This window comes from Harpia harpyja, chromosome 6 (assembly GCF_026419915.1).
Source record: "Harpia harpyja isolate bHarHar1 chromosome 6, bHarHar1 primary haplotype, whole genome shotgun sequence".
In the NCBI taxonomy this organism is placed as follows: domain Eukaryota; kingdom Metazoa; phylum Chordata; class Aves; order Accipitriformes; family Accipitridae; genus Harpia; species Harpia harpyja.
In genome coordinates this window covers 29,584,202-29,604,422 of record NC_068945.1, presented here as the reverse complement: position 1 = coordinate 29,604,422, position 20,221 = coordinate 29,584,202, and the positions used below count along the sequence as shown (strand labels likewise).

The window sequence follows — 20,221 nt, the reverse complement described above, 5'->3', positions numbered from 1 at the left end:
AACTAGTCCTCCAAGAGGAGCGATGGGCGAGGGTTAGCACCTGCCCTGCGCAGGGCCTGGGAGGCTCAAATGCAGCTCTCCCTGCCCGCAGTATGTGAGCTGGCACTCGGGCAGCTTCACCGTCCCCTCCGCCTGGATCCCACGTGCATGGGTGCGTGCCCCGGCCGATGCGCTCGGGCAGTTGCAGAAGTGAGAGCAGACCTGTCACATCCTCCTCCCTGAGCCCGCTCTGCTGCTTTGGCACGTTTTTAATGATGCATGGCTTGCTCCAGCCTGAGAGGATCCTATAGCCGCATATGTCTCGCTGTCTGGATTTTCAGGTTTTCTGCTGTTCTTAATTTAGTCCTAGTCCTCCCATTGCACATTTGCCCTCTTACCCTGTCCTTCATGGAGCTGCAGGTAGTTACTGAGCCCCTCATCTGGCCTCGGCACTTCACAAACATCACATAGATCTTCAGAACAGTATCTTGCCTTCCTTTCCTTCCCTTCTTTTCTCCAAGATTTTCCACGGATCCTCCTGCATCCCTGGTCACAGGAGTTTCTGCTGTCACCTGTCCCCCAGTCCCTTGCCTCCCCGGGGTGGGTGCACCCACCTGATGCCCTTCTGTTTGCCTCAAAGCTACTTGCTAATTTGCTCTTCTCTCACCTCTAGACTGCACTGAGCCATGCCAGCCTTCCCCCTTCCTCACATTATACAGGATTTTTTTATCCCCAGAAATATTTGCTTAAGCTGAATCTCACCCCTCCAGCTTGCAATGGCCTTATGCTCTATGTGGTGGCTTCACAAGTGTCAAGGGACAGTCCCTCACCTCCTGACGAGACAGGGAGGCAGGAGGGGTGCAAGATCTCTGAGGCACAGGGACAACCCAGCTCCCATGCCGAGGCTCTTCTGCTGTCATTCTGTTAGAAATGGTGGCAATGCCGGCAGCAAGCAAATTGCATTTTTAAATGAGTATCAGGAAGTAGAGTGAATATTTTGCATTTTCCTGGGCTGGAGCCATGAGGAGTGGGACGGAGTGGGTGTCCGAGGCTCAGCAGTGGAGACTTTACACCCCTAACTATCGCAGGTGATGAGCACTTACTTGGGTTCAAGGGAAACCCAGACAAGCTCAAGAAGTAGAAACCCTTTGAGACATACCAAACCCAAGAAACGACCCCTGCATCAGGAGTCCCCCAGGCTGCTGGAGGCAAGGAGATGGCCTGGGGAAAGTCTCACTAAATACTTGCCCTCCTACTATCTCCTCAGCATCTCCCTTTGGTTGGTGTCAGAGATGCTTCCCAGGGCTGGACAACCCCTTGGTCTGATGCTGCCTGCTCTTACCCTTCCTTCTGAGGGGCTCAAAGCCACGATGGCTTTGGCTGGCATCCAAGGGTGACAAACACAGGACTCGTTTCACCCAGAGCCCTGCTGCTGCTGGCATCTGTCCTGTCCCTGAGCTGGGATTTGGGAGGCGGAAGGAAAATGCCGTATCTGGTGGGAACACCAAGGTGACTCCCAACTGCTGCAGCAAGGCTCCTGGCAGCACGGTGCAGGGATGGTTCCTACGGGGGAAAACAGCACACTTGATTTTTATTCTCCCAGAAGACAGAGGCTTATTGCCCAGCAAAATGTCATTGGGTTAATGACAGTAGACCTGAAGCAAATCCCTGATGCTAATAGGATTGGGCCATCTTCAGCAGGTCTCACTCACAAAGGCGGATCAGGCCAAAAAGAAGCTGGCTCGAGAGCCCGTAGGGTCCCAGTGGGTGAGGGAGCTCTGCCCGCAGCCAGCCCTCTGATAGCAAAGCCTTCTCCCTCCGCTCTAATCTGGGGAAAAGAGACATCAAAGGGCGAGTTCATCTGCCCTGGGACCGCTCTCGGGAAGCCAAGGGCAAACAGAGCCTACTGTCTGCCGACAGAGAGGGGAAGAACTTGGCACATGCCCAGGGAAGGTGATGGTCCCGAAGGCAGCACGCTGCTCCGTGCGGAGGCGATGCAAGGGGGCAACACGTCCGCACCTCCACGTTTTCTTTAGCTTCTTGTTCACCCTCGTCCTCTGCCATGTGAAAAGCAAACCTGATCTGCTGAGAGCCTCTTCCCTTCCCTGGTATTAGTGAAGGACCTTCCCTGCCCAGTTCTGCTCATGAGCCTTCCCCAGTGCCTGCCTGAAGTCCCTCTTTCTCAGGACACATCCGATATTGCTTTTTCACCCCTTTGCACTTCAAGCAAGGGCAGGAGTGGGAAATCTGGGGCCAGCCTTTGCTGGAAAAGGATATTATAAGAGGAGGGAGGTGCTGAGCCCCTCCACATCCCCGCTGGAGGAGTCTGTACCCCGGCACGGGGCAGAGCAGGTGGAGGAGGAGGTGGATGCGCTCCTGCTGCCAATGTCCCCCTAGCCAGACTGTTTCTGTGTTGAAATGTTGTCCTTGTAGAAGAACAGGAGATTTCATCCACTTGCTGGGAGGTTTGAGGCACCGGGCAGCCCTGCTCAGATGCCCACTGGCTGCCCTAGCCAGCCTGCCCGGCACGCAGACTCTAGCAGTAAATTGGCCACTCCGGCCGCTCCGTCTGCCTCACTCCCCAGGGCTGCCCTGGCCATGGCATGTCCACCGACCCTGCCCGAGATGGCCGCCAGCACAGGGACGCACAACGCACACCTGCACCCTTCCGCCATGCATTGACACACGCACGCACCGCTACACCGGGCACTTATGTATGCACGTGCCCACACACGTGCAGCCTCCCACCATGCATACACATGCACGCACCCCCACATACATGTGCACCCACATCCCTTACCACACGCTTAGACACGCACCCCCCCACACACACATATTTACATGGCTGTGTCCCCCCTTCCACGGCCTGTATTCCCCGTGCCCATCCGGCTCATCGGCACTTACACCGCGCTACAACCGCACGCACGGTTATACCTGCCTGGCCCAAACCTGTGCTGGGCAGGGGGTGACAAGCCCCCACACGTCCCCTGGTGCCCCGGGGATGAGGAGGGACAGCCAGTTTGCATGGAGGCGTCCCGCCGTGCCGGCCGTGCCGTGCCGCCCCATGGGCTCTAAGCCTCCTGCGGCACCTGAGCAGACCTGGCAGCAGGCCGGCGCCTGTGCCAGAGCCCGCGCTTGGCACGGCCACCCTTCCCGAGGAGAGGCTCTGCCGGTCTGCTGCCGGGATGGCACACTGCACGCTGCTCCCGGCCATATGGCCTCCTCCCACCAGCCCTGCCTTGGCTGCCGGAACAGGCGCCCTAAATCCACCCGCCCCGGCAAACGCCAACAGCTCGCTCTGCCGCCACGGCCATCTCGGGTCCCAAAGCGCAGGAGGGAAAGCGTTGGGTCCCTTTTGCTGCCACAGCCTGGTTTTTATTGCTCCACAGCTGGCAAAAGCAGCCCGGGACTGGCCCCGCTGCCTCCCGCCCGCTCTGCAGCGGACCCCCGCCCCTTTACACACAGCAGTGTCCCCCAGCCCTGGGGACGGCCTGCATGGGGACGGCTGCTCTCATCCCTTTTCCGTTTGGGTGTGTTTTGCCCTAAATGATTGCAGTTTGAATCGGCGCCTTGCATAGGGGTGAGAGCGTCCAGGGGAGGGGTGGTGGGGAGGGGGAATGGAGCCAGGGATGCCGCGGCACTGCCGGGTAAGCTGGGCTGTGCACCACCACCTCTGGGTGTGCTTATATGGCCTTTTAATGCTCGAAAACACTGGTAGAAACTTGCTTTGAACAGGAAAGCAGAGAGAGGATGCTCGGGCTCCTGCCAGGATAGTGGCAGGGACTGGCCACACAAGCCCGGCATGGGAGGGAGGTTTGGGGATGGGCTGTTCCTGCTCCGCTTGCAGGCACCAGTGAGAGGATGGGTTTGGGTCCAATGTCCTGCTGGCTGCCCTGAAGCTCAGATAAGTGTAAAGGGGGCTGCAAAACCCCACACCCATCCACAACACGAGCTCCAGGCCACGCTAGCAAAGCCTCTGGGGCCAGCAAACTGCTGGGTACCGAGTGTCTGCGCAGGGGGGGCATTTACCAGCATGGCCCCTGCCACCAGCCTCCGGGATTAATCCTAAATGCAAAGTCCATATGCAGCCAGCCCCACCAGGACTCTGGGGGTCACAGCCGATGCTCGGGGGCCTCTGTGGCTGTATCCGGGGGCACAGCTGCCCTCTACCAGCAGCAGCTGGGGCAGCTCAGGCTGCCAGCCTGGATCCTGCTTGCCCATACCGCAGTGTAAATTACAAATAAGCCCTTGCTTTTTGCTGATTTTCTCCTGATTCCTCTGGATGTCATTTGGGTTCGAATCCAGCCGCCTTTGGGAAGCTGGGAGCTTGCAAATCTCGACTTTTGAATGTTTGCAATTATGATCGTAATGGTAAAGGCACATATGCTTCTGTGTTCTCTATAAGCCATTACGAGGCACAGTTGCTCTTTTACAGCCGTTTTACAGCCAGAGCATCAAGCACAGGCAGGGCAATAAAACCCTTGTGCACATTGGGCTGGAAGTAGAGTGGCTGGGGGCTGCTCTGGGCTCTGCCACTGTGTCCCTGTGCCCCTCCAGTGCATTTAACTAACTTCCCCCTGCTTTAGCTCTCCATCACCAACACCAGACACCCAAGATCTCCTTTGGGTTCCCTTATCTGCTGAGCCCATGAGGACATGTGGAGGGGAGCAGCATCTTACTGTGTGTTAGCCCAGCACCCAACCCCGTGGATCCCTTATCCCAGTCCTAGACAGTGGGTCCAGGAAAACTCAAGACTTGCCAGTGGAACGCTGATGTCCAAAGAAATTTCCCCCATAGTGAAGACAAATGCAAGGAAAGCCTCTTCCCTGGTTCTATGCCTGGCTGGAACAGCATCAGCTTCAGTAGCTGAAGTTTTGGAGGGGAGCAAGTCTTTTCGGGGTGTCCTGGGGAATGGTGGGAGGTGTGGGGGAGCACTCCTGCCCTGGCACAGCCCTTCGGTGTGGGGCATCCACCCCGCAGCAGCATCCTTTTCTCCCTTCACCTCTTGGCCCAGGGGCCAGCTTGGTCCTGCATGGCAAAAATCACTTTTTGGCGCAAATGTCTCAAATAATCCCTGGCTCTAGGAGGGGCTCCCTGGGTAGCTTTGGTGCTCTGACCACCAACAGCCAGCTTTCCCCAGGAGCTGATTGTACCCCAAAGTCTCCTGCGCTCAGGGAGGCTCCCGTGGCTTTGCTTCACATTGGTGATGGCTCCCTCCTTCTCCTCCTCCTCCTTTGGCAGGGGCCTGGCAGCTCTGCCTGGCTTGCACCTCCACGATCAGCAGGGATCTGGGTCTGTTGGGCTCTCTGGCTCTCTGGCTGCGACAGAGAGGATCTCCTCCAGATCACCATGCCCTGCCAGAAACAATCTGTTTATAGTATCAGGGCTCAGCGTATCTCTCCCCTCCCGGTGTTGAACCGCCCGTATCCTATTTCTGCAGGTGCAGAGACACCCTTCTGTAGTCCGGGTGGTGTTGTCACTGCAGGGGATATTTCTGTGACATCCTCCAAGGCTCATGGCCAAAGCCTACCGCAGCTCCTCTCCCAAATCCCCATCCCCAGAAGTGCCTGCAGATGTTGCAAGCGCATCCTTTGCTTTTTCTCCGGAGGTTCCTGCTGACCTCAATTTTCCTATGGGTCCTGCTGCTGATTCCCGGGGATGAGAGAGGTGTGGGTGCCAGGCTACAGGATTTCCCTCCCACAGCCCCCTCCCTTTTGTGATGCAGCTTGTGGCTGGGTTGCTTATTTGACGAAGACGAGCTGACGGCTCAGCGGGGCTGTGGGCTGCAGCCCCTGGTGCCAGCACCGCACGGAGCCAGCCCCTGCAGGGTCTTGCTCTGCGCACCAGGGACATGCCAGGGGCAGGGGGTGGGTGGTCCTCCACACCGTGCCCTTGGGTTTGCTTTCCTTCTGGGTTGATGCACGCAGCTAACACCTGCTAATGAGCGGCTCTCCCTCCCTCCCTCCCTCCCTCTCGCTCCCAGAGACCCTTTAAATTGGCTGCTTCACACTCAGTGAACATCTTCTCCCCCTTAAAACCATTCCCTTTCTCCCAGGTCATGCCAGGCAACCATTTTCCAGCAAACTCCCTGATTTTGGCCAGTTTTTCACTCTGCCTGCTAACAGCCTGCCAAAGCCTCCGGGCCCCCGGGGCGGCTTTGTGTGCACACACATCGGGAGCGATCGCCCGGCGCCTGGGAAATGATTGCTGGCATTACCTGGGCAGCCAGCAAACTTTGCTTGCGCAGCTTCTGCTGTCGGCTATTAGCGCTAACGACCCCCACGTCTGCAACTTCCAGCCAATGGGGCCTTTCATGAGAGAGCCCCTCTGAGATTCGGGGAAAGCGAGGCTTTTGGAGATGCGCGGTTTTCTTCCACCTCACTGGCTTTTTATCTCTTTTGTGAAGCTCTGGAGGCTGTAAGCTACCTTACCTAATGGATCTCTATTAGGTTGCGGCAGTGGAGGCCGATTGGACATGTCCCGGGCTCCAGCTGCTCTCCTTAGCCACGTTTTCAACAACTTTTGCTTTTGCCAGCTTCCAGATGGGAAGCGGTTGGGGGCCTGCCAGGGTCCAGGCTTGGTGACCACGGAGAGGCTATTTTATCCCGTAAATTCCTCCCACAGCAAAACACAGCAGCGTTTCACCCTCGCTGCGGGGGAAGCTGTTTGTGCAAAGCTCTGGCCTGAAACATCGTGTCGCCATGATGCGCGGGGAGGAGGATGACGGTGTGTTTCCTCCCCCTGTGCGGCACGTGGCGTGGCGTTCTCCCACCTGAGCAGCTCGCGATGGTGTCACGTCCCACCTATGGCAAGGGGGGAGTGACTCACTCAGATTCGCAAATCCCCTCAGTGTGGATTAAAGTGAAATAGCACTCGAGGTTCGTGCATAAACATCAACTTTAATGGGAAACTTCTATAGCAACAAATATTCCACAAACGATGGCACTTTAACAACTAGATCTACCTAAGCTATGCAACTTTATGGGAGATCAAGGTCGGCCTTGCATTACTTAACCATTTAAACTATAACTTAGAGACTATTTAGAAGAGGGGCGAGAGATAGAGACAGAGACAGAGAGAGAGATCATCAGTCCTGGATCCAGCGTTGGACCTGCCAATGGGGGTGTTTGCTGGGGAGAGCCCCCCAAGAACTCGTCCTTCCTTCTTTTATACCTAAAGTGTCTGCCCCTGTAGATGGGGATTTGTCGTCATTGAGCAGGTGCAGTGTGTGCTCAGGAATGTTCCAGAAATGAGTTGGTGGTCTTGACATGCACAGTTCATGTCTCTGGAAATGGGTCGATGGGTTGTCAGGGAGTTGCTTCTCCCTCCCCGTAGGCATGACTGCTATCTGAGCCTTCTTCCTGGCACGTGCGTCATGCTTCTTCTCATGGTTGCTTAAAGTAGGGAAGTGTGACTTTGGAGAAGTGCGGTCCCATCCCCGTGGGGCCCTCTCCTCCAGACATACCCTCCTGTTTACGCAACTCCAGCGCTTTTACAGAGGCCATTTTTCTCCACCAAAGTTTTTTAATGAATGTTTGAGACATTGGTTATAATTTTTCAGACCGTCACAGATGGCCAGCTCTGGCCCCGCGTGCCCACGGGAGGCTGCCCAAGCCCTCAGCCGGGGCGGTTGTCTCTGCAGGAGCTCCACGTCGGTGTGAGACCCTCAGCCTGCCACCCATGGTGGGGCAGGTAAGGGATGGGTCCTGGGGACAGGCTGGTCCGTGGGCCTTCAGCGCTGGCCTGAAGGAGGCACCCATAGGAGGGAGCTGAGCCTCCCTGACCCATTTAATCCCACCTCCATCATTACAATGTCTTTTTTGTACCACCGCTTGCCTGGGGTCTCCTGTGCCGGCACTGTGCAGCCCAGAGGCAGCCCCGTCTCCCAGGTCAGGGTACCGACAAGGCAAGGCAGGATGAGGCAGAGTCCAGCCTCTCTTTCCTGGAACATGGAAGGAACGATTTGCCCAAGGAGACCCTGGTGGTTCTGGATTTGCTGCCCTTCCCTGGGGCAGGACGCGGGACTGTCCGGAGAGGACGAGGCTGCAGCCACAGCTCCCACGTGTCGCTGCCCCTTGCCCCAGCTGCCCTTGTCCCAGGCTGCACAGCATGCCAGTGCTGGGCAAGGGGCTCGATGGCGCCTCAGTTTCCCCCACCCTGCTCTTGCCACAACAGCCTCAGAGCAGGGAAAGCAAATCCTGCCCTTCTGGGGAGAGGACCCGGCAGCGAGGATTAATATCATCTTTATGGGCAGCACCGGCCAGAGCGCAGAGCAGGGGAGGCACGTCACCCAGAGAAGCCCAGACTTTGAAGCCCGAACAAGGGGCCGTTTAGCAGCTTGCTAAAAATCACCATGGCTCTGAGGAGGACGTGTTTCTGGGGGTGCCCCAGCAGCCCCCTGCTTCGCCCATCCAGCATCCCCCCTGTGCACGTCTCCCCTCGGGGGGTGTCCCAATGCTGACACAGGGCTGGGGCTGCCGCTCCCCTCCCTCCCCAGCTGTGGGGCTGCCGGGGGGGGGGGCATCCCACCGCCCCGGGGGCCGTGTCCGTCCCCCCCCCCAGCACCCCGAAGGGCCAGCCTGCCGCCCCGCAGCTCCCTCCCGGGAGGGTGGGGGGCGTCTCGCAGCGGGGGCGGGCGGGTGCCCGCGGCGGCAGCCCGACGGGGAGGGCGGGCGTCCTGCCGCCCGGTGCCGGCGGCGGAGCCTGGCAGAGGACTCGGTGAAGGACCTTCTCCGATTTCCTCGGGAGGCTGTCAGGCGGCGAGGGAGCCGAGCCCCCCGCGCCTCGCTGGCCGCGCCGGCTCCCTCCCCCCGCCCTCCTCCTCCTCCTCCTCCTCCTCCTGCTGCTGCTCCCGCTCCTCCCGCCCGGGTGTGAAGGGCTTTCGCTGCTTTTCCCTTTCCTTCCCCCCCCTCCCCTCCGCCGAGCGCGGTGCCGGCAGCCGCGGGGATGGGGCGGCCGCCGCTCCCCCGCCCGCCCGCCCGCTCCCGCCCGCCGCCGCCGCCGCCCGCCCTCCCCGGCCGGCGGGAGGTGGCGGCTCTGCCCGGCCGCCCGCCTCGCCCCCTGCTCTGAATTGCTGCCCCTCGGCCGAGCTGGGGAGAGGCGGGGAGGGGGTACGTCCCCTCGCACTTCCCCCCCCCCTTTCACTCCCCCCCCCCTTTTTTTGCCCTCCGCCCCCATCACCCCCCTCCCCAGCCCGTTTCTCCGCCGCCGGGGCTCTTCGGCGGCCATGCGGCCGGTCCCGGGCGGGCGGCTCTAACTCGCCCCCTCGCCCGGATGGCCCCCCGGAGCCGCGGGCGGATGGAGCCGAGCTACGTCGTGGGCATCTGCTGCCTGGTGCTGCTGGAGCCGGGCCGGGTGTGGAGCGGCGAGCGCAGCACCGGGCGGCCCGGCGAGAGCGGGAACGGCAGCCGGGCACCGGCGGCGGAGCCCACGGCCCCCGCGCCCACCAGGGCGGCACCGCCGGCGGGGGACCGCTGCCGCGGTTACTACGACGTGATGGGGCAGTGGGACCCGCCGTTCAACTGCAACGCCGGCATCTACCAGTACTGCTGCGGGACCTGCGGGTACCGCTTCTGCTGCCAGTTCAAGCCCGGGCGGCTGGACCAGAGCGGCTGCTCCAACTACGACACCCCCAACTGGGTCAACACGGGCCAGCCACCCACCCGGGTGGACGAGACCCCCGAGGACCCCACTCGCGACAAGACCAACATGATCGTCTACATCATCTGCGGCGTGGTGGCCATCATGGTGCTGGTGGGCATCTTCACCAAGCTGGGCCTGGAGAAGGCGCAGGGTCCCCAGACAGAGATGACTGTCTCCAGGTAAAGGGGTCTGGTCCCCCCCCACCTGCCCTGCTCGATTCCCCCGTGGGTGGCAGCCCACATCCCCAGCCCCTTGCATAGGGCGAGCCCCCGCTTCACCCTAGGGCTGCCAGGAGGGTGAGGTGATCCCCAAAACCCCCGTCCTGGCATGCTGAGACACCAGGGGGGTGGGTTGGCTGCAGCCCCCCAACCTGTCCCGGCAGGGAGGGCTGCCAGCCAGGACAGCCTCCATGAGAAGGGGTGATCGTACACCCATCCCCTCTCAAAGTGACCTGCTCCGTCCCTTGGGGAAGCCTGTCCCTGCCTCCCGAGAGCCATCCCCATCGGCCAGCGGGGTGGGCAACATGTGAGCTGTAGGACGTGGCTTCTGTCCCCCCCAAAACAAAGCCGTGGTTCCCAATGTGCGAGGGAGGCAAGACTGGGTCCGACTGTGCGTGGGGTGACTCGGGACCGCAGTCCCCTTGGGCTCAGCCTCGCTGGCAGTGCGGGGGGAGAGGAGACGGCAAAGACAGCTCGGCTGTAGCTGCTGCGCTGCCTCGTTGTGCGTGTGCATGCATGTGCACACGCGTGTGTGTGTACATGGGTGTGCACAGCTGCCTGCCTCTGTGCACCGGGGTGGGACGTCACCCTTGCGGGGGGGGGACGACTGTGCTGCACACCCCTGGGGCTCAGCCTCCAGCATAAAGTTGGGCAGCCTCCCCCTGGCCGCCGCGCCCTGCGGCTCCAGCCCCCGGCTTTTCAGCCCACTCCTGGGGCTGAGTGTGGGGCTGGTGGGGGGGAGGTTGGGGTGTCAGGCACACTTAAGCATTGGGGACCCCTTGCATGTCCCCCTGCTCCCGCCCGGCTCCCATGGCTGTTGGTGCATCTTACCCTCTCCCTCCCGTACCAGTCTTGGCTCCAGATATACGCTTCTCACCCGTTTCGGCCCACCCCCCCTTGCCACACAGCCTCCCCCCCATCTCCCAGCATTGAGGTGTCATGAGCGGCCTGGCCTCAGCCCCGCCAGCTTCCCTGGGGGCAGCGGGGTCCTGTGCCTGACGCTGGGGCACGTGGGGACAGGCAGGAGCGGCAGGTGACACCCCCACCCCGGCGTGGGGTGGGGCAGGGCGGGGCTGGATGTGCAGGCAAGGCCAGGCAGGGCTGGTGGCCCCAGCCCCAGCCATAGCTCTGTGGCCTCGCTTTCCCGTCGGTGTCGTGTCGTACAGCTCCTTCACTTGAGTAGGTTTTTTTTCTCCCTCCTTTTTTTTAATTTATTTCTTTTTTTTTTTTTTACCAATCACATTCAATGAGTTTAACACTTCGAAGCGGCTGCCGGCAGTTCCAGCCTCCCTGGCGCAGCTCTGCCCCTGCGGCTCTGACTCAGAGCTGGCCCTCCTCAGCCCCCCCCCCCCAGCGCACATGCAATGCACACATGTGCACACACACAGAGGAGCAGAGCCGGGGCAGGTTCACCAAGGTGGTTGTGCCGTGGTCGTGTCATGGGTGCCCTGAATCAAAGAGGGAGGGATGGAGGGGGGACCCAGTGAGGGCTGCAAGTGCAGAGAGAGGGGCTGGTGGCTGAGCCAAATCCAGCACCTTGCCGAGCAGCGGGATGCACGCGCTACTTCGCGTCTTCCCAGTGAGGACATTGAGCCTGGCGATAAACCCATTTTTATGCCATTTTGTTCAGGGATTTTAGCTTTTAAAAAGAAAAAAAAAAGGCAGGGCTGGAGGAAATTATTTCACAGGGACAATCAGGGAGCCGCCCTGATTGTACCTCCCCAGCACAGGCACCCTCTCTCCTTCCCCTGGGGCACCCACCTCCCCCTGCCCGCCTGGGGCTTGGGCAGCTGCTGGGTGCTACACCCCAACTCCAAACCTGCTGCACCCCATCCCCAGACCCACCCTGCTCCTTGCACCCACCTGGGGGAGCAGAGGCTGACCCCCCTGCTTGGAGGAGGGTCGTATCCGGGCATGGGTGGGCATCGCAGGGCCCTACTGAGCCACGCGAGGCAGTTTTGGGGGGATCCATGCTGCGGCTCCCCCCCCTTGGCAGGGAGCCTGGCTGGGTGCTGCTGCGAGCCCATGCCTCCCCACCCCGCATCGCCTGAGGAAGCGCTGGCACCTTGACAGGATCAATACGGCCTCTGCCAGCCTCCCTGCCTCTCGACTCCCTTTCCACTTGCCCGCCGCTGCGTCTTTTTTTGGTGTCCCCCCCCACCTCCTGGGAAGGAGATACTGTGCTTGGGGAGGGGTTGGCCCCCGGGACGCCCGGACCCGGGTCCTCATGCCCTGCCGGTGGGTCTTGCCTTCTCCCATCACCAGCCGCTGGCGGGACTGCTGCCACTCACCGGGCGGTGTTTTCTGTGGTTAGCCTCAATTCTGTGCCGCCGGAGCCATGTGTTTCCCCAAAGCTGCACATCTTTTGGGCATTGACATATGGACTGGGAGAAGGCATTTTCCTTGCCTGCCTTTGTGGGACAAAATCAGAAGGGCACCTCCATCACTGCAGAAGTCAGGAAAGGTCTCGCCATCTCCCATGCCCTGTGTCCTTCTGCGTAAGCCATGAGCGGCTCCCGGTCCACGGGGATGGTGACCAGCAAGCCACGGCAGGGCAGGAGCAGCGCATCGGGTACAGACCCCCGGGCAACAGGCAAGGCACCAGGCCGGCGCAGCCTTTTGGGTGCCAGGCTGATGGAGACAGTGCCAGGGGCTGGGTACATGGCACGGGCATCTGAAAAGGGATGCTGTCGCCTCCATCCCGCTGTGCGCCCCGTCAGCCTGGGCAATAAGTTTCATCACGGTGCCTCTGAGAGAGCAGGGCTATTTCTAGGTGCCTTGCCCCTGTACCCACGCATGGCCCAAAGCATGGGCAGTGCCACCTCGCCTCCCTCCCAGCGCCTCAGGTAGGAGCTTCTCATTTGCTCCTCGGGCACCGCATCGTGGCCTCAGGCCAGCTCCCTGTTGCACGGCTGACTTGGTTTCCATTCCCATCCCTCCCTCCCGCCAGGGTTTTTCCGCTCCTGGGGAGTGCTGCCTGCTGCCCCGGGATGGCTCCTGCCGCCGCTGCTTGCAGGCTTCCCCCTTAGAGGGGGGAAGGTTAACCACTTCTGCACCTCCAGGCATCGTTTGTCATGGTCCTGGTCCTGGTCTGAGCCCAGGAAGAGCGGCCAGGCACAGAAACCTCACCAGCTCCTCCCAGATGGAGACACCTGAGCTGCCCGCTCAGTCCTGGCTTGTTGCAGCCCTCATCCAGCTTGTCCTGAGACCCACACGCCACAGCCACATCCAACACGGCTTCTCCTCCCAGCTTTGCCTGCCGGTCCACCCAGGGGAGCGGGCGCCCAAGCAGCTGCAGCTACCTGGCGTGTCCCCCCTCCCCATCCGCCTTCTTCCCGCAGGGCCTTATGGCAGCTCCCGCAAACCCCTCTCCTTCCTGCTCGGCTCACGCTTGGCAGCCATCCCCGGCACTCGCTCAGCCTGGCCAAACCCCGCGTTGAGTCAGGAACACCTGCCCATGTTTTTCTTCGGGGCCCGGATCTCCGGGGACGTCGGGTCCTCGGGGGCTGCTGGGATCTGGCTGTGCCCATTGCATGAGAGCACGCGCGTGCCCCGGGCCTCTCCCCGAAACCTCCTGGGGGGGGTTGCAGGTTATGGCTGGGGTGACCATCCTTATGGGACGAGTTGGGCGAGGAGCAGCCTCCTGGGGGGGCAGCGGGGATGCTGGAGAGGGGCAAAACAGCCGGTGGGAGTGGGTGCTCTGGCAGCCACAGTAGCCGAGCCCCTGATGCTGGCTTTTCACTCTCTGGGTCCCCCCATGCTATTTGGGATCCCAAAACCCAGCCCTGCTGTGCATTCGACCGCCCTGGGTGTTTGGCAATGCTCCAGTCTGTGGCCAGGCCTGTGGTCAATGCCCACGGTACCAGGTGGCTAGACCTGAAAAGGTGTTTGCAGGCAGCATGGCGAGTCGTCATGTGCTGCCCTGGCTCTCCAGGGGACAAGAGAGGGGACCCAGCTCTTTCAGGGAGTGACATCCAGACCCCTGTCCCCAGACCGGATGCGATGTCCAGCCAGGCTCACTCCCACCGCCCGGTGCTTTGCCCAAGCTCCGTTACCCCTTGCTGCAACTCCAGTTTTGCAAAGGTGCCTTGCTACCCCCAAGCCTTCCTGAGTGTCCCAGCCCTGCCGGGCAGGTGTCCCACGCTGCCCGCACTGCTCAGTTGCACAGACGGGCACCCCCTGCCCCGAGCAGATGCACCATAAGCCACGGGAAATGTCCCCCCCCAGGAGGTGAAGGTGACACTCTCGCTGGGTGTGGAGGTGGCATGGCCGGCCAGGGTGCCAGCCCACCTGCAGCCGCAGTATGCCGTGTGCCTCCTCCACCACCGCGCCTCTGCTCCAAACCTCGCTGTCTCGCTCAGCAGGCAGCTGCCACCTTCTGTGTCCCCTCCAAGGGTTATTCACTCCAGCTCGGGGCAATGTCACTTTGCCTGTCACTCCATCATCTCTCCTCTCCTCTGGAGGCTGCGCTCCTGTCTCCTCCCCATTGCTCCCTGTCCCCTTGCCCAGGACTTGCAGCCACTCTCCTGTTGGGCTTGCCGGGTGTGGGGCTTGGGCCTCCCAAAAGCGGGTCACCACCCCTGGGCCGGGGTGCTCTGCCAGGCCCTGGGTCCCGCTCCCACATGGGCACCTCCATTTCACGTGCCGGTGGCTCCCCTGAGGATGGCTCGGGAGCACGGAGCGCTGTGTACCAGCTCCTGCCGTGGAGCTGTCTTGGCCTTCACCATCACTGCTCCCGGATCTGCCTCTCTGCTTGGTCTCAGGGCTTGCGCCAAGCTGGTTTGGGGAACCTTGGTTGCACCCGTTGGCAGAACCAGGCTTGCTGCGGAGGTGGCTGCACGCCTGGTCTGTCAGCGGCTGTGCTCGGGCAAGCTGGCGGGCAAGCGACCACACGTGGCCTCATGCGCTCAGCATCCATGGCCGTGGTGGTGGATGGAGGCCTCAGTGGTGCCGCTCGTTAGCGTTTTGTTGCAGATGAGCAGTGCAGCTTTAAAGGCGCATCTGCCCTGTGTACCCCACTTCCATCTGCACCCTGGAGCCGTCTTGGTGCCACAGACTGCCGGGTGACCTAGGGAGATGTGGCCTGACCTTCCCCAAGCCCCCCGGCCTTGGGACTACGCTGGGGCTCATAAAACCCCCCAAAACATGTACAATGAGACAGCGGCTCCTCAGCACGGTGTCACCCTTCAGATCCACCTCCCCTGCACCGCACCACCTGGGGACAGGGACGGGGAGGGGGTTGCAGCCCCCGGGGCCCTGCTGGCAGCCCCCGGGGCCCTGCTGGCAGCCCCGGCCGGCGGCATGGCTCGTGGTGCAAGGTGGGGGGTGAGTCCGGGTATTGCCGGCACTGAGGGCTCGTGCATGCGTCTCACCTTAGCAAAATAGCTCGTTAAGAGCTGCTCGTACCATTATTGTTAATTGTTATCGTCCACAAACCCCGGGCGGTCGGCGTGGAGGGCAGGCTTATGAGAAAGAGCAGTGATGGATTTATGTGGAGAGGAAGTCACAGATAAAGGATTGCTCAAGCTTCACAAACAGACCCGAGGAAAAAAAAAAACCCAGAATTTAAAAAAATAGGTCAAATCACATTGAACTTCCTGGTGAAACGCCTGTTTGAGCGCTGGCCCCAGGGACAGGCGAGAGCAGGCAGCGGCCAGTGGGGAGGGGGCCGGCCAGCATTGCACCCCGGGGAAGGTGGGACCTGACAGGGCGGCAGCTCCCCGGCTTGACAGCCTGTGCCCACGGCCTCGGGGGACCTGCCTCCCCCCTGCCCTGCCTCGCCACAGCCCGCTGCCCCCCCAGGCTTGTGCCCAGAGCTTTTCTGGGTGCAGCACCCGTGGCCAAAGGAGCCTGGCTGGGCCCAGAGCTGGGGTCAGGTCGGCTGCAGGAGGGCTCCCGGGGAGGTGTGGGGTTTGAATAGCTGCAGGATGGAGGTGCCACAGCCTCCCCGGGCAGCCTGGCCCAGCGTTTGACCACCCTCACTGGCAGGTTGTTTATTCTGTTTAAACAGAATTTCCTGCGTTTTGGTTTGCGCCCGTTGCCTCTTGTCAGCCTGGCGCTGTCCTCATTGCATCCTCCCTTCGGATATTCACGTGCATTGATAAGATGCCCCTGAGCCTTCTCTTCACACTGAACAGTCCCGGCTCTCAGCCTCTCCTCGCAGGAGAGATGCTTCACGCCCTTCATCATCTTTGTGGCCTTTTGCTGGACCCTCTCCAGTATGTCCGTGTCTCTCCTCTACTGGGGAGCCCGGAGCCAGAGCCAGCACTCCAGGTGTGGCCTCCCCAGTGCCGAGCAGAGGGGAAGGATCACCTCCCTCGGACCTGCTGGCAACGCTTTGCTTAATGCAGCCTAGGAGACCATTTCGTCGCCTTTGGCCCAAGGGCACGTTGCTGGCTCATCTTCAACTTGGTGTCCACCAGGAGCCCCAGGCCCTTTTCTGCCAAGCTGCCTTCCAGCTGGTCAGCCCCCAGTGTATACTGGTGCCAGGTGTTATTCCTCCCTCATTTCAATTTCTTCAGCTCCATGAGGGTCCTGTTGGCCCATTTGGAGATTAAGTGATCCCGGGGCGGGGCGGGGGGGTGTTACCCAAAGCTCCCCAAGAAGGATGTGAAATGAACCCAAAGGGCAAGCGACCCTCCCTTGTAGCTTTGCTCTTGCCATCGCCCTGTGATTGTGACTGGATCCAAACTGGGAGGGAAAATGTCCCGGGAACAGCCCTTGGGGCCCCTGGATCATCCACACCCCCAGGCATAATGTATTGCTTTCGCTGTTGTTCTCACTGCCTTCCCTGGCAATTCCCTGCACCGGGCTCACTGGGCTTTTGAGCGCTCCAGAGCCACGAGCTGACATATCCACCAAGCCAGGATTATTCCCCCCTTCCTCTCCAATTTGCATTTATGCACGTTGAGTTTAATCTGCTGTTTTATCGTCCAGCCACTTGCTAACCATGAACTCCTGCTGCAGCTCCCGGTGCGTGTCTATGAGCCAGCCAGAGCCTTCGAGGCGCAAGGCATGCTGACAGTGACCCAGGGATTAGGGAGCCAAAAAAAGCCCCGAGTGGACACCCCTGCACCCTTGCAGTCATGCAGGGCCGATCTCTGCAGGGGGAATGGTGGGTCCTTTCATGGTGAAGCCCCACACCAGCAGGAGCATCCCATCCTGCCCTGGGACTTGCTGCTGAAGGCTGCAACGCCACAGGGGCATGCCCCACTCCGGCACTGCCGGTGTACCCCGCTCCGGCACTGCTGGCGTGCCCTGCTCTGGCACCACTGGTGTGCCATGGTGGGACTGCGGCATCTCTGTCCATGAATGTTAAACACAATAGGGCTTTATCTTATGTAATGGTGTTTAATGTTTAATGCTGTTACTTATAAGGAGGGCGTTACGCAGGGACAGCGCGTGTGCCGGGGGCTGCCGCTAGTTCATCCTCCTCCCCAAAGAGGTGCAAGCGGCCTCTCTAATCCCTTCCTCGGGGTCTTCTCTGCTTTGAAGGAACTCGAGTGGAAGTGTTGCCTCCTGTGTTGTCGTCCCCCCCCCGCCATCAGGCTCTCACTCCGGGGGAGCATCCCCGAGGTGTTGCTCCGGCTGCCGGCAGTTCGGGTTCCTCCAGCTCGGTTGGTCGTACCCTTGCAGCCGGCTCAGAGCCTGCATCTCCCTTGCTGCCCTCGCCCGCTGACGCTCCCGGCCCTGGGAGGGCTCAGACCCAAATTCACTGCTGGCAGGGGCTCGCCAGCCCCCTTGCAAAAGCTGCGTTGGGAGCCTGGGTGCGCTCCTTGCTCCCAGCGGCCATTTCCTAGCCACGGGCTGCCTGGCTCTGCCTCCAAAGAGGGGGGGTTCAGGGCTGGGACGCATTGGTGGGGCCAGGGGAGCAGGGTATCGCCCTAACGGCCCTTTGCCCCCTCCCCAGGACGCTGACGGACCTGCTGAAGCAGCCAGGCCACAGCCCCTCTGAGCACATGGATGGCCTCATGGGGGGCGTGCAGGTCCCTCTGGGTGAGGGGCTGGCCCGGGGGCCCCCCAGGAACGGCACAGGTAAGGCGCTGGCGCGGTGGGGAAGAATAAGCTCCCTTGGGTGAATAAAGGTGGCAGAAGGGTGCTGCCCATGGCTGAACCCCCCTGCCCGGCTGCCTCTGGCCCCCCAGACAAGCCGCCCCTGGACAACGCGGTGGCCATCGGCCCCCCGCTGGGGCGGCCCCACAGCCACAGCAAGCGCCTGCCGCTGGCCAGCAGCCTGGCCCTGCCGGCCCCTGCCTACGCCGCCTATGCCGCCCTCAAGGCTGGAGGTGAGTGCCGCTGCCGCGTGGGCCGGGATGGCGGCCGGGGTGGGACGTGCTCCGTGGAGCCCGTGGGCGGGTGGGGAGGGGTGGTGGGCTCGCAGAGGGGCGCGGGCAGGACCAGCACCCCCGTCCCCCAGGGCGGCTGCTCACGGCAGAGGCTCTGCACTGCCCCGCCGGCCAGCTGCACTGCCCGGCCAGCCGGCAACCAGGATCCCCCGTGGACCCGCTGCACTCCCCAGCCAATCAGAGCTCAGGATGCCCCCGTGGATCCACTGTACTCCCCAGCCAGTCAGAGCTCAGGATACCCCACAGATCTGCTGTACTCCCCAGCCAGTCAGAGCTCAGGATACCCCACAGATCTGCTGCACTCCCCAGCCAATCAGAGCTCAGGATGCCCCCCGTGGATCCACTGCACTCCCCAGCCAGTCAGAGCTCAGGATCCCCCTGTGGATCCACTGTACTCCCCAGCCAATCAGAGCTCAGGATACCCCCATGGATCTGCTGTACTCCCAGCCAGTCAGAGCTCAGGATCCCGCACGGACACACCGCACTGATCTCCCCAAACCCTACGGCACTCCCCGGCCAACCCGCGGCCGAGATCCCCCCCGCACTCCCCAGCCAATCGGCGCCCGGGATCCCCCCCACACTGGCGGTGGCGGCGGGGGTGTCCTCGGGGGGTGACGCCCCACCCCTGTCCCCACAGAGCGCGCCCCCAAGGACGCCTGCAGGCGGTTCGGGGGGCCGGAGGTGCCCCCCGCCAGCGCCCTGCCCTTCCCACCTGCCGAGCCCCCCGAGGGCTGCCCCCCGCCTGCCGCCAAGGCCAAGGGCCCCAAGCTGCCGGGGGGCCCAGCCTTCCCGGGGGGCTGGGAGGGGGGCCCCCCCCGCGGCCCCCGCCGGCCCGGCCTGGCCGCCCTGCGCCCCGAGGGGCCGCCCGAGGCCTTCAGCCCCGCTGCCCCGCCGTACGGCCAGCCCGCCCGGCACCTTGCCACCAACAGCAAGACCGAGGTCACCGTCTGACGGCCGGCGCCATCGGGGGTCCGGGGCTGCCCGCTCGCCCGAGCATCGCTGACGGCCTTCCCCCGGGCTGGCCCGCCGGAGCGAAGCGTCGAGACGGATGGCCGCGGCGGGAGACGTGCCGTCCTTCCTCTCCCAGGGATGGGGGCTGCTGGCTGCGCTGCACCGTCGAGGAGGCACTGTGGGCCAGGCCGTCCCTCTCATCTGGGCAACAAGTTTTGGCCGTTCTCGGCCCATCCGATGATAGAGGCTGAGCCGGGGGCATGTCAGCTGAGCAGCGCACTGCTCGGGGGACGGGGGCCGACGCTGGACAGACTACAGCTCCCAGGGATGGGGGGAAACATCCTGCTGGGGCCAGGCACCCCCACCTAGCTCCCGGGACCAGGTGGGGGAAGAGTAACGGACTCAAAGCACCATCCCAGCGCTGCCGGCAGAGTCCCAGCAGCCTCCTTCCCTCCCCAGCCTCCCCTTCCCCACTGCCCCAGCCTCCACCTTGTCAATAAATAATACATTAAACTGTACGGCCCGGGTATGGATTGGCTGGGGGACCCCACGCTGCTCCCAAAACCCCAGCTCCTTCCCCGGGGCAGCAGAGCCCATTCCCACAGGGCCCGGGGAACCCCCCCAATGGGGGAAGTGGTGGGAACACAGCTTCCAGGGCCAACGGCAGACCACTTGGAGCAGCTACGCGAAAACCAAACAGATTTCCTCTGTCTGAGGTTTAATGGTTCTGACAGTTTTACCAGGGGGAGCAGAGAAACAAAGAGACGGAGTGAAAGGACATTGTTCCGAGCAAGGTCGGGTAAAAGTTTTCCTCCCCTATAGATGCTCCTAAAACTGCAGGCTTCTGGCCCAGCTCTGCCTCGCTTGGCTCTGCTCGAGCCATCAGCCCCTTGGGTTGCTTCCAAAGGAGCAGAGACACCACACGTGCTCCACCAAGGGACCATCTTCCGCTACCAGCCGTACAGCTCCATTTTCCAGGTTATCCGGACAAAGGACTGACAGCTTCCCAAGGCGCTTGCAGGGTTGGATGTCTCCGAAGGACGTTTCAGGCTCACCTATGGTTAAGAGCAGCTGCTGAGTGGGATG

The 20,221-nt window shown here is 61.9% G+C and overlaps 1 protein-coding gene across 2 annotated transcripts; it reads left to right on the top strand.

Annotated features, from left to right (window-relative positions):
• Nucleotides 1-9,165: 9,165 nt before the first annotated feature.
• SHISA8 (shisa family member 8) lies at nucleotides 9,166-19,653 on the top strand. 2 transcript variants are annotated; one of them, XM_052790538.1, is made up of 4 exons: nucleotides 9,166-9,800; nucleotides 17,749-17,873; nucleotides 17,984-18,124; nucleotides 19,272-19,653. In XM_052790538.1, the coding sequence occupies exons 1-4, from the start codon at nucleotides 9,253-9,255 to the stop codon at nucleotides 19,502-19,504; spliced, it is 1,047 nt and encodes a 348-aa protein (XP_052646498.1). In that variant the 5' UTR covers nucleotides 9,166-9,252; the 3' UTR covers nucleotides 19,505-19,653. The 2 variants fall into 2 exon arrangements, with proteins under 2 accessions (XP_052646498.1, XP_052646497.1); XM_052790537.1 differs by having other exon boundaries at nucleotides 18,822-19,386.
• Nucleotides 19,654-20,221: the final 568 nt, after the last annotated feature.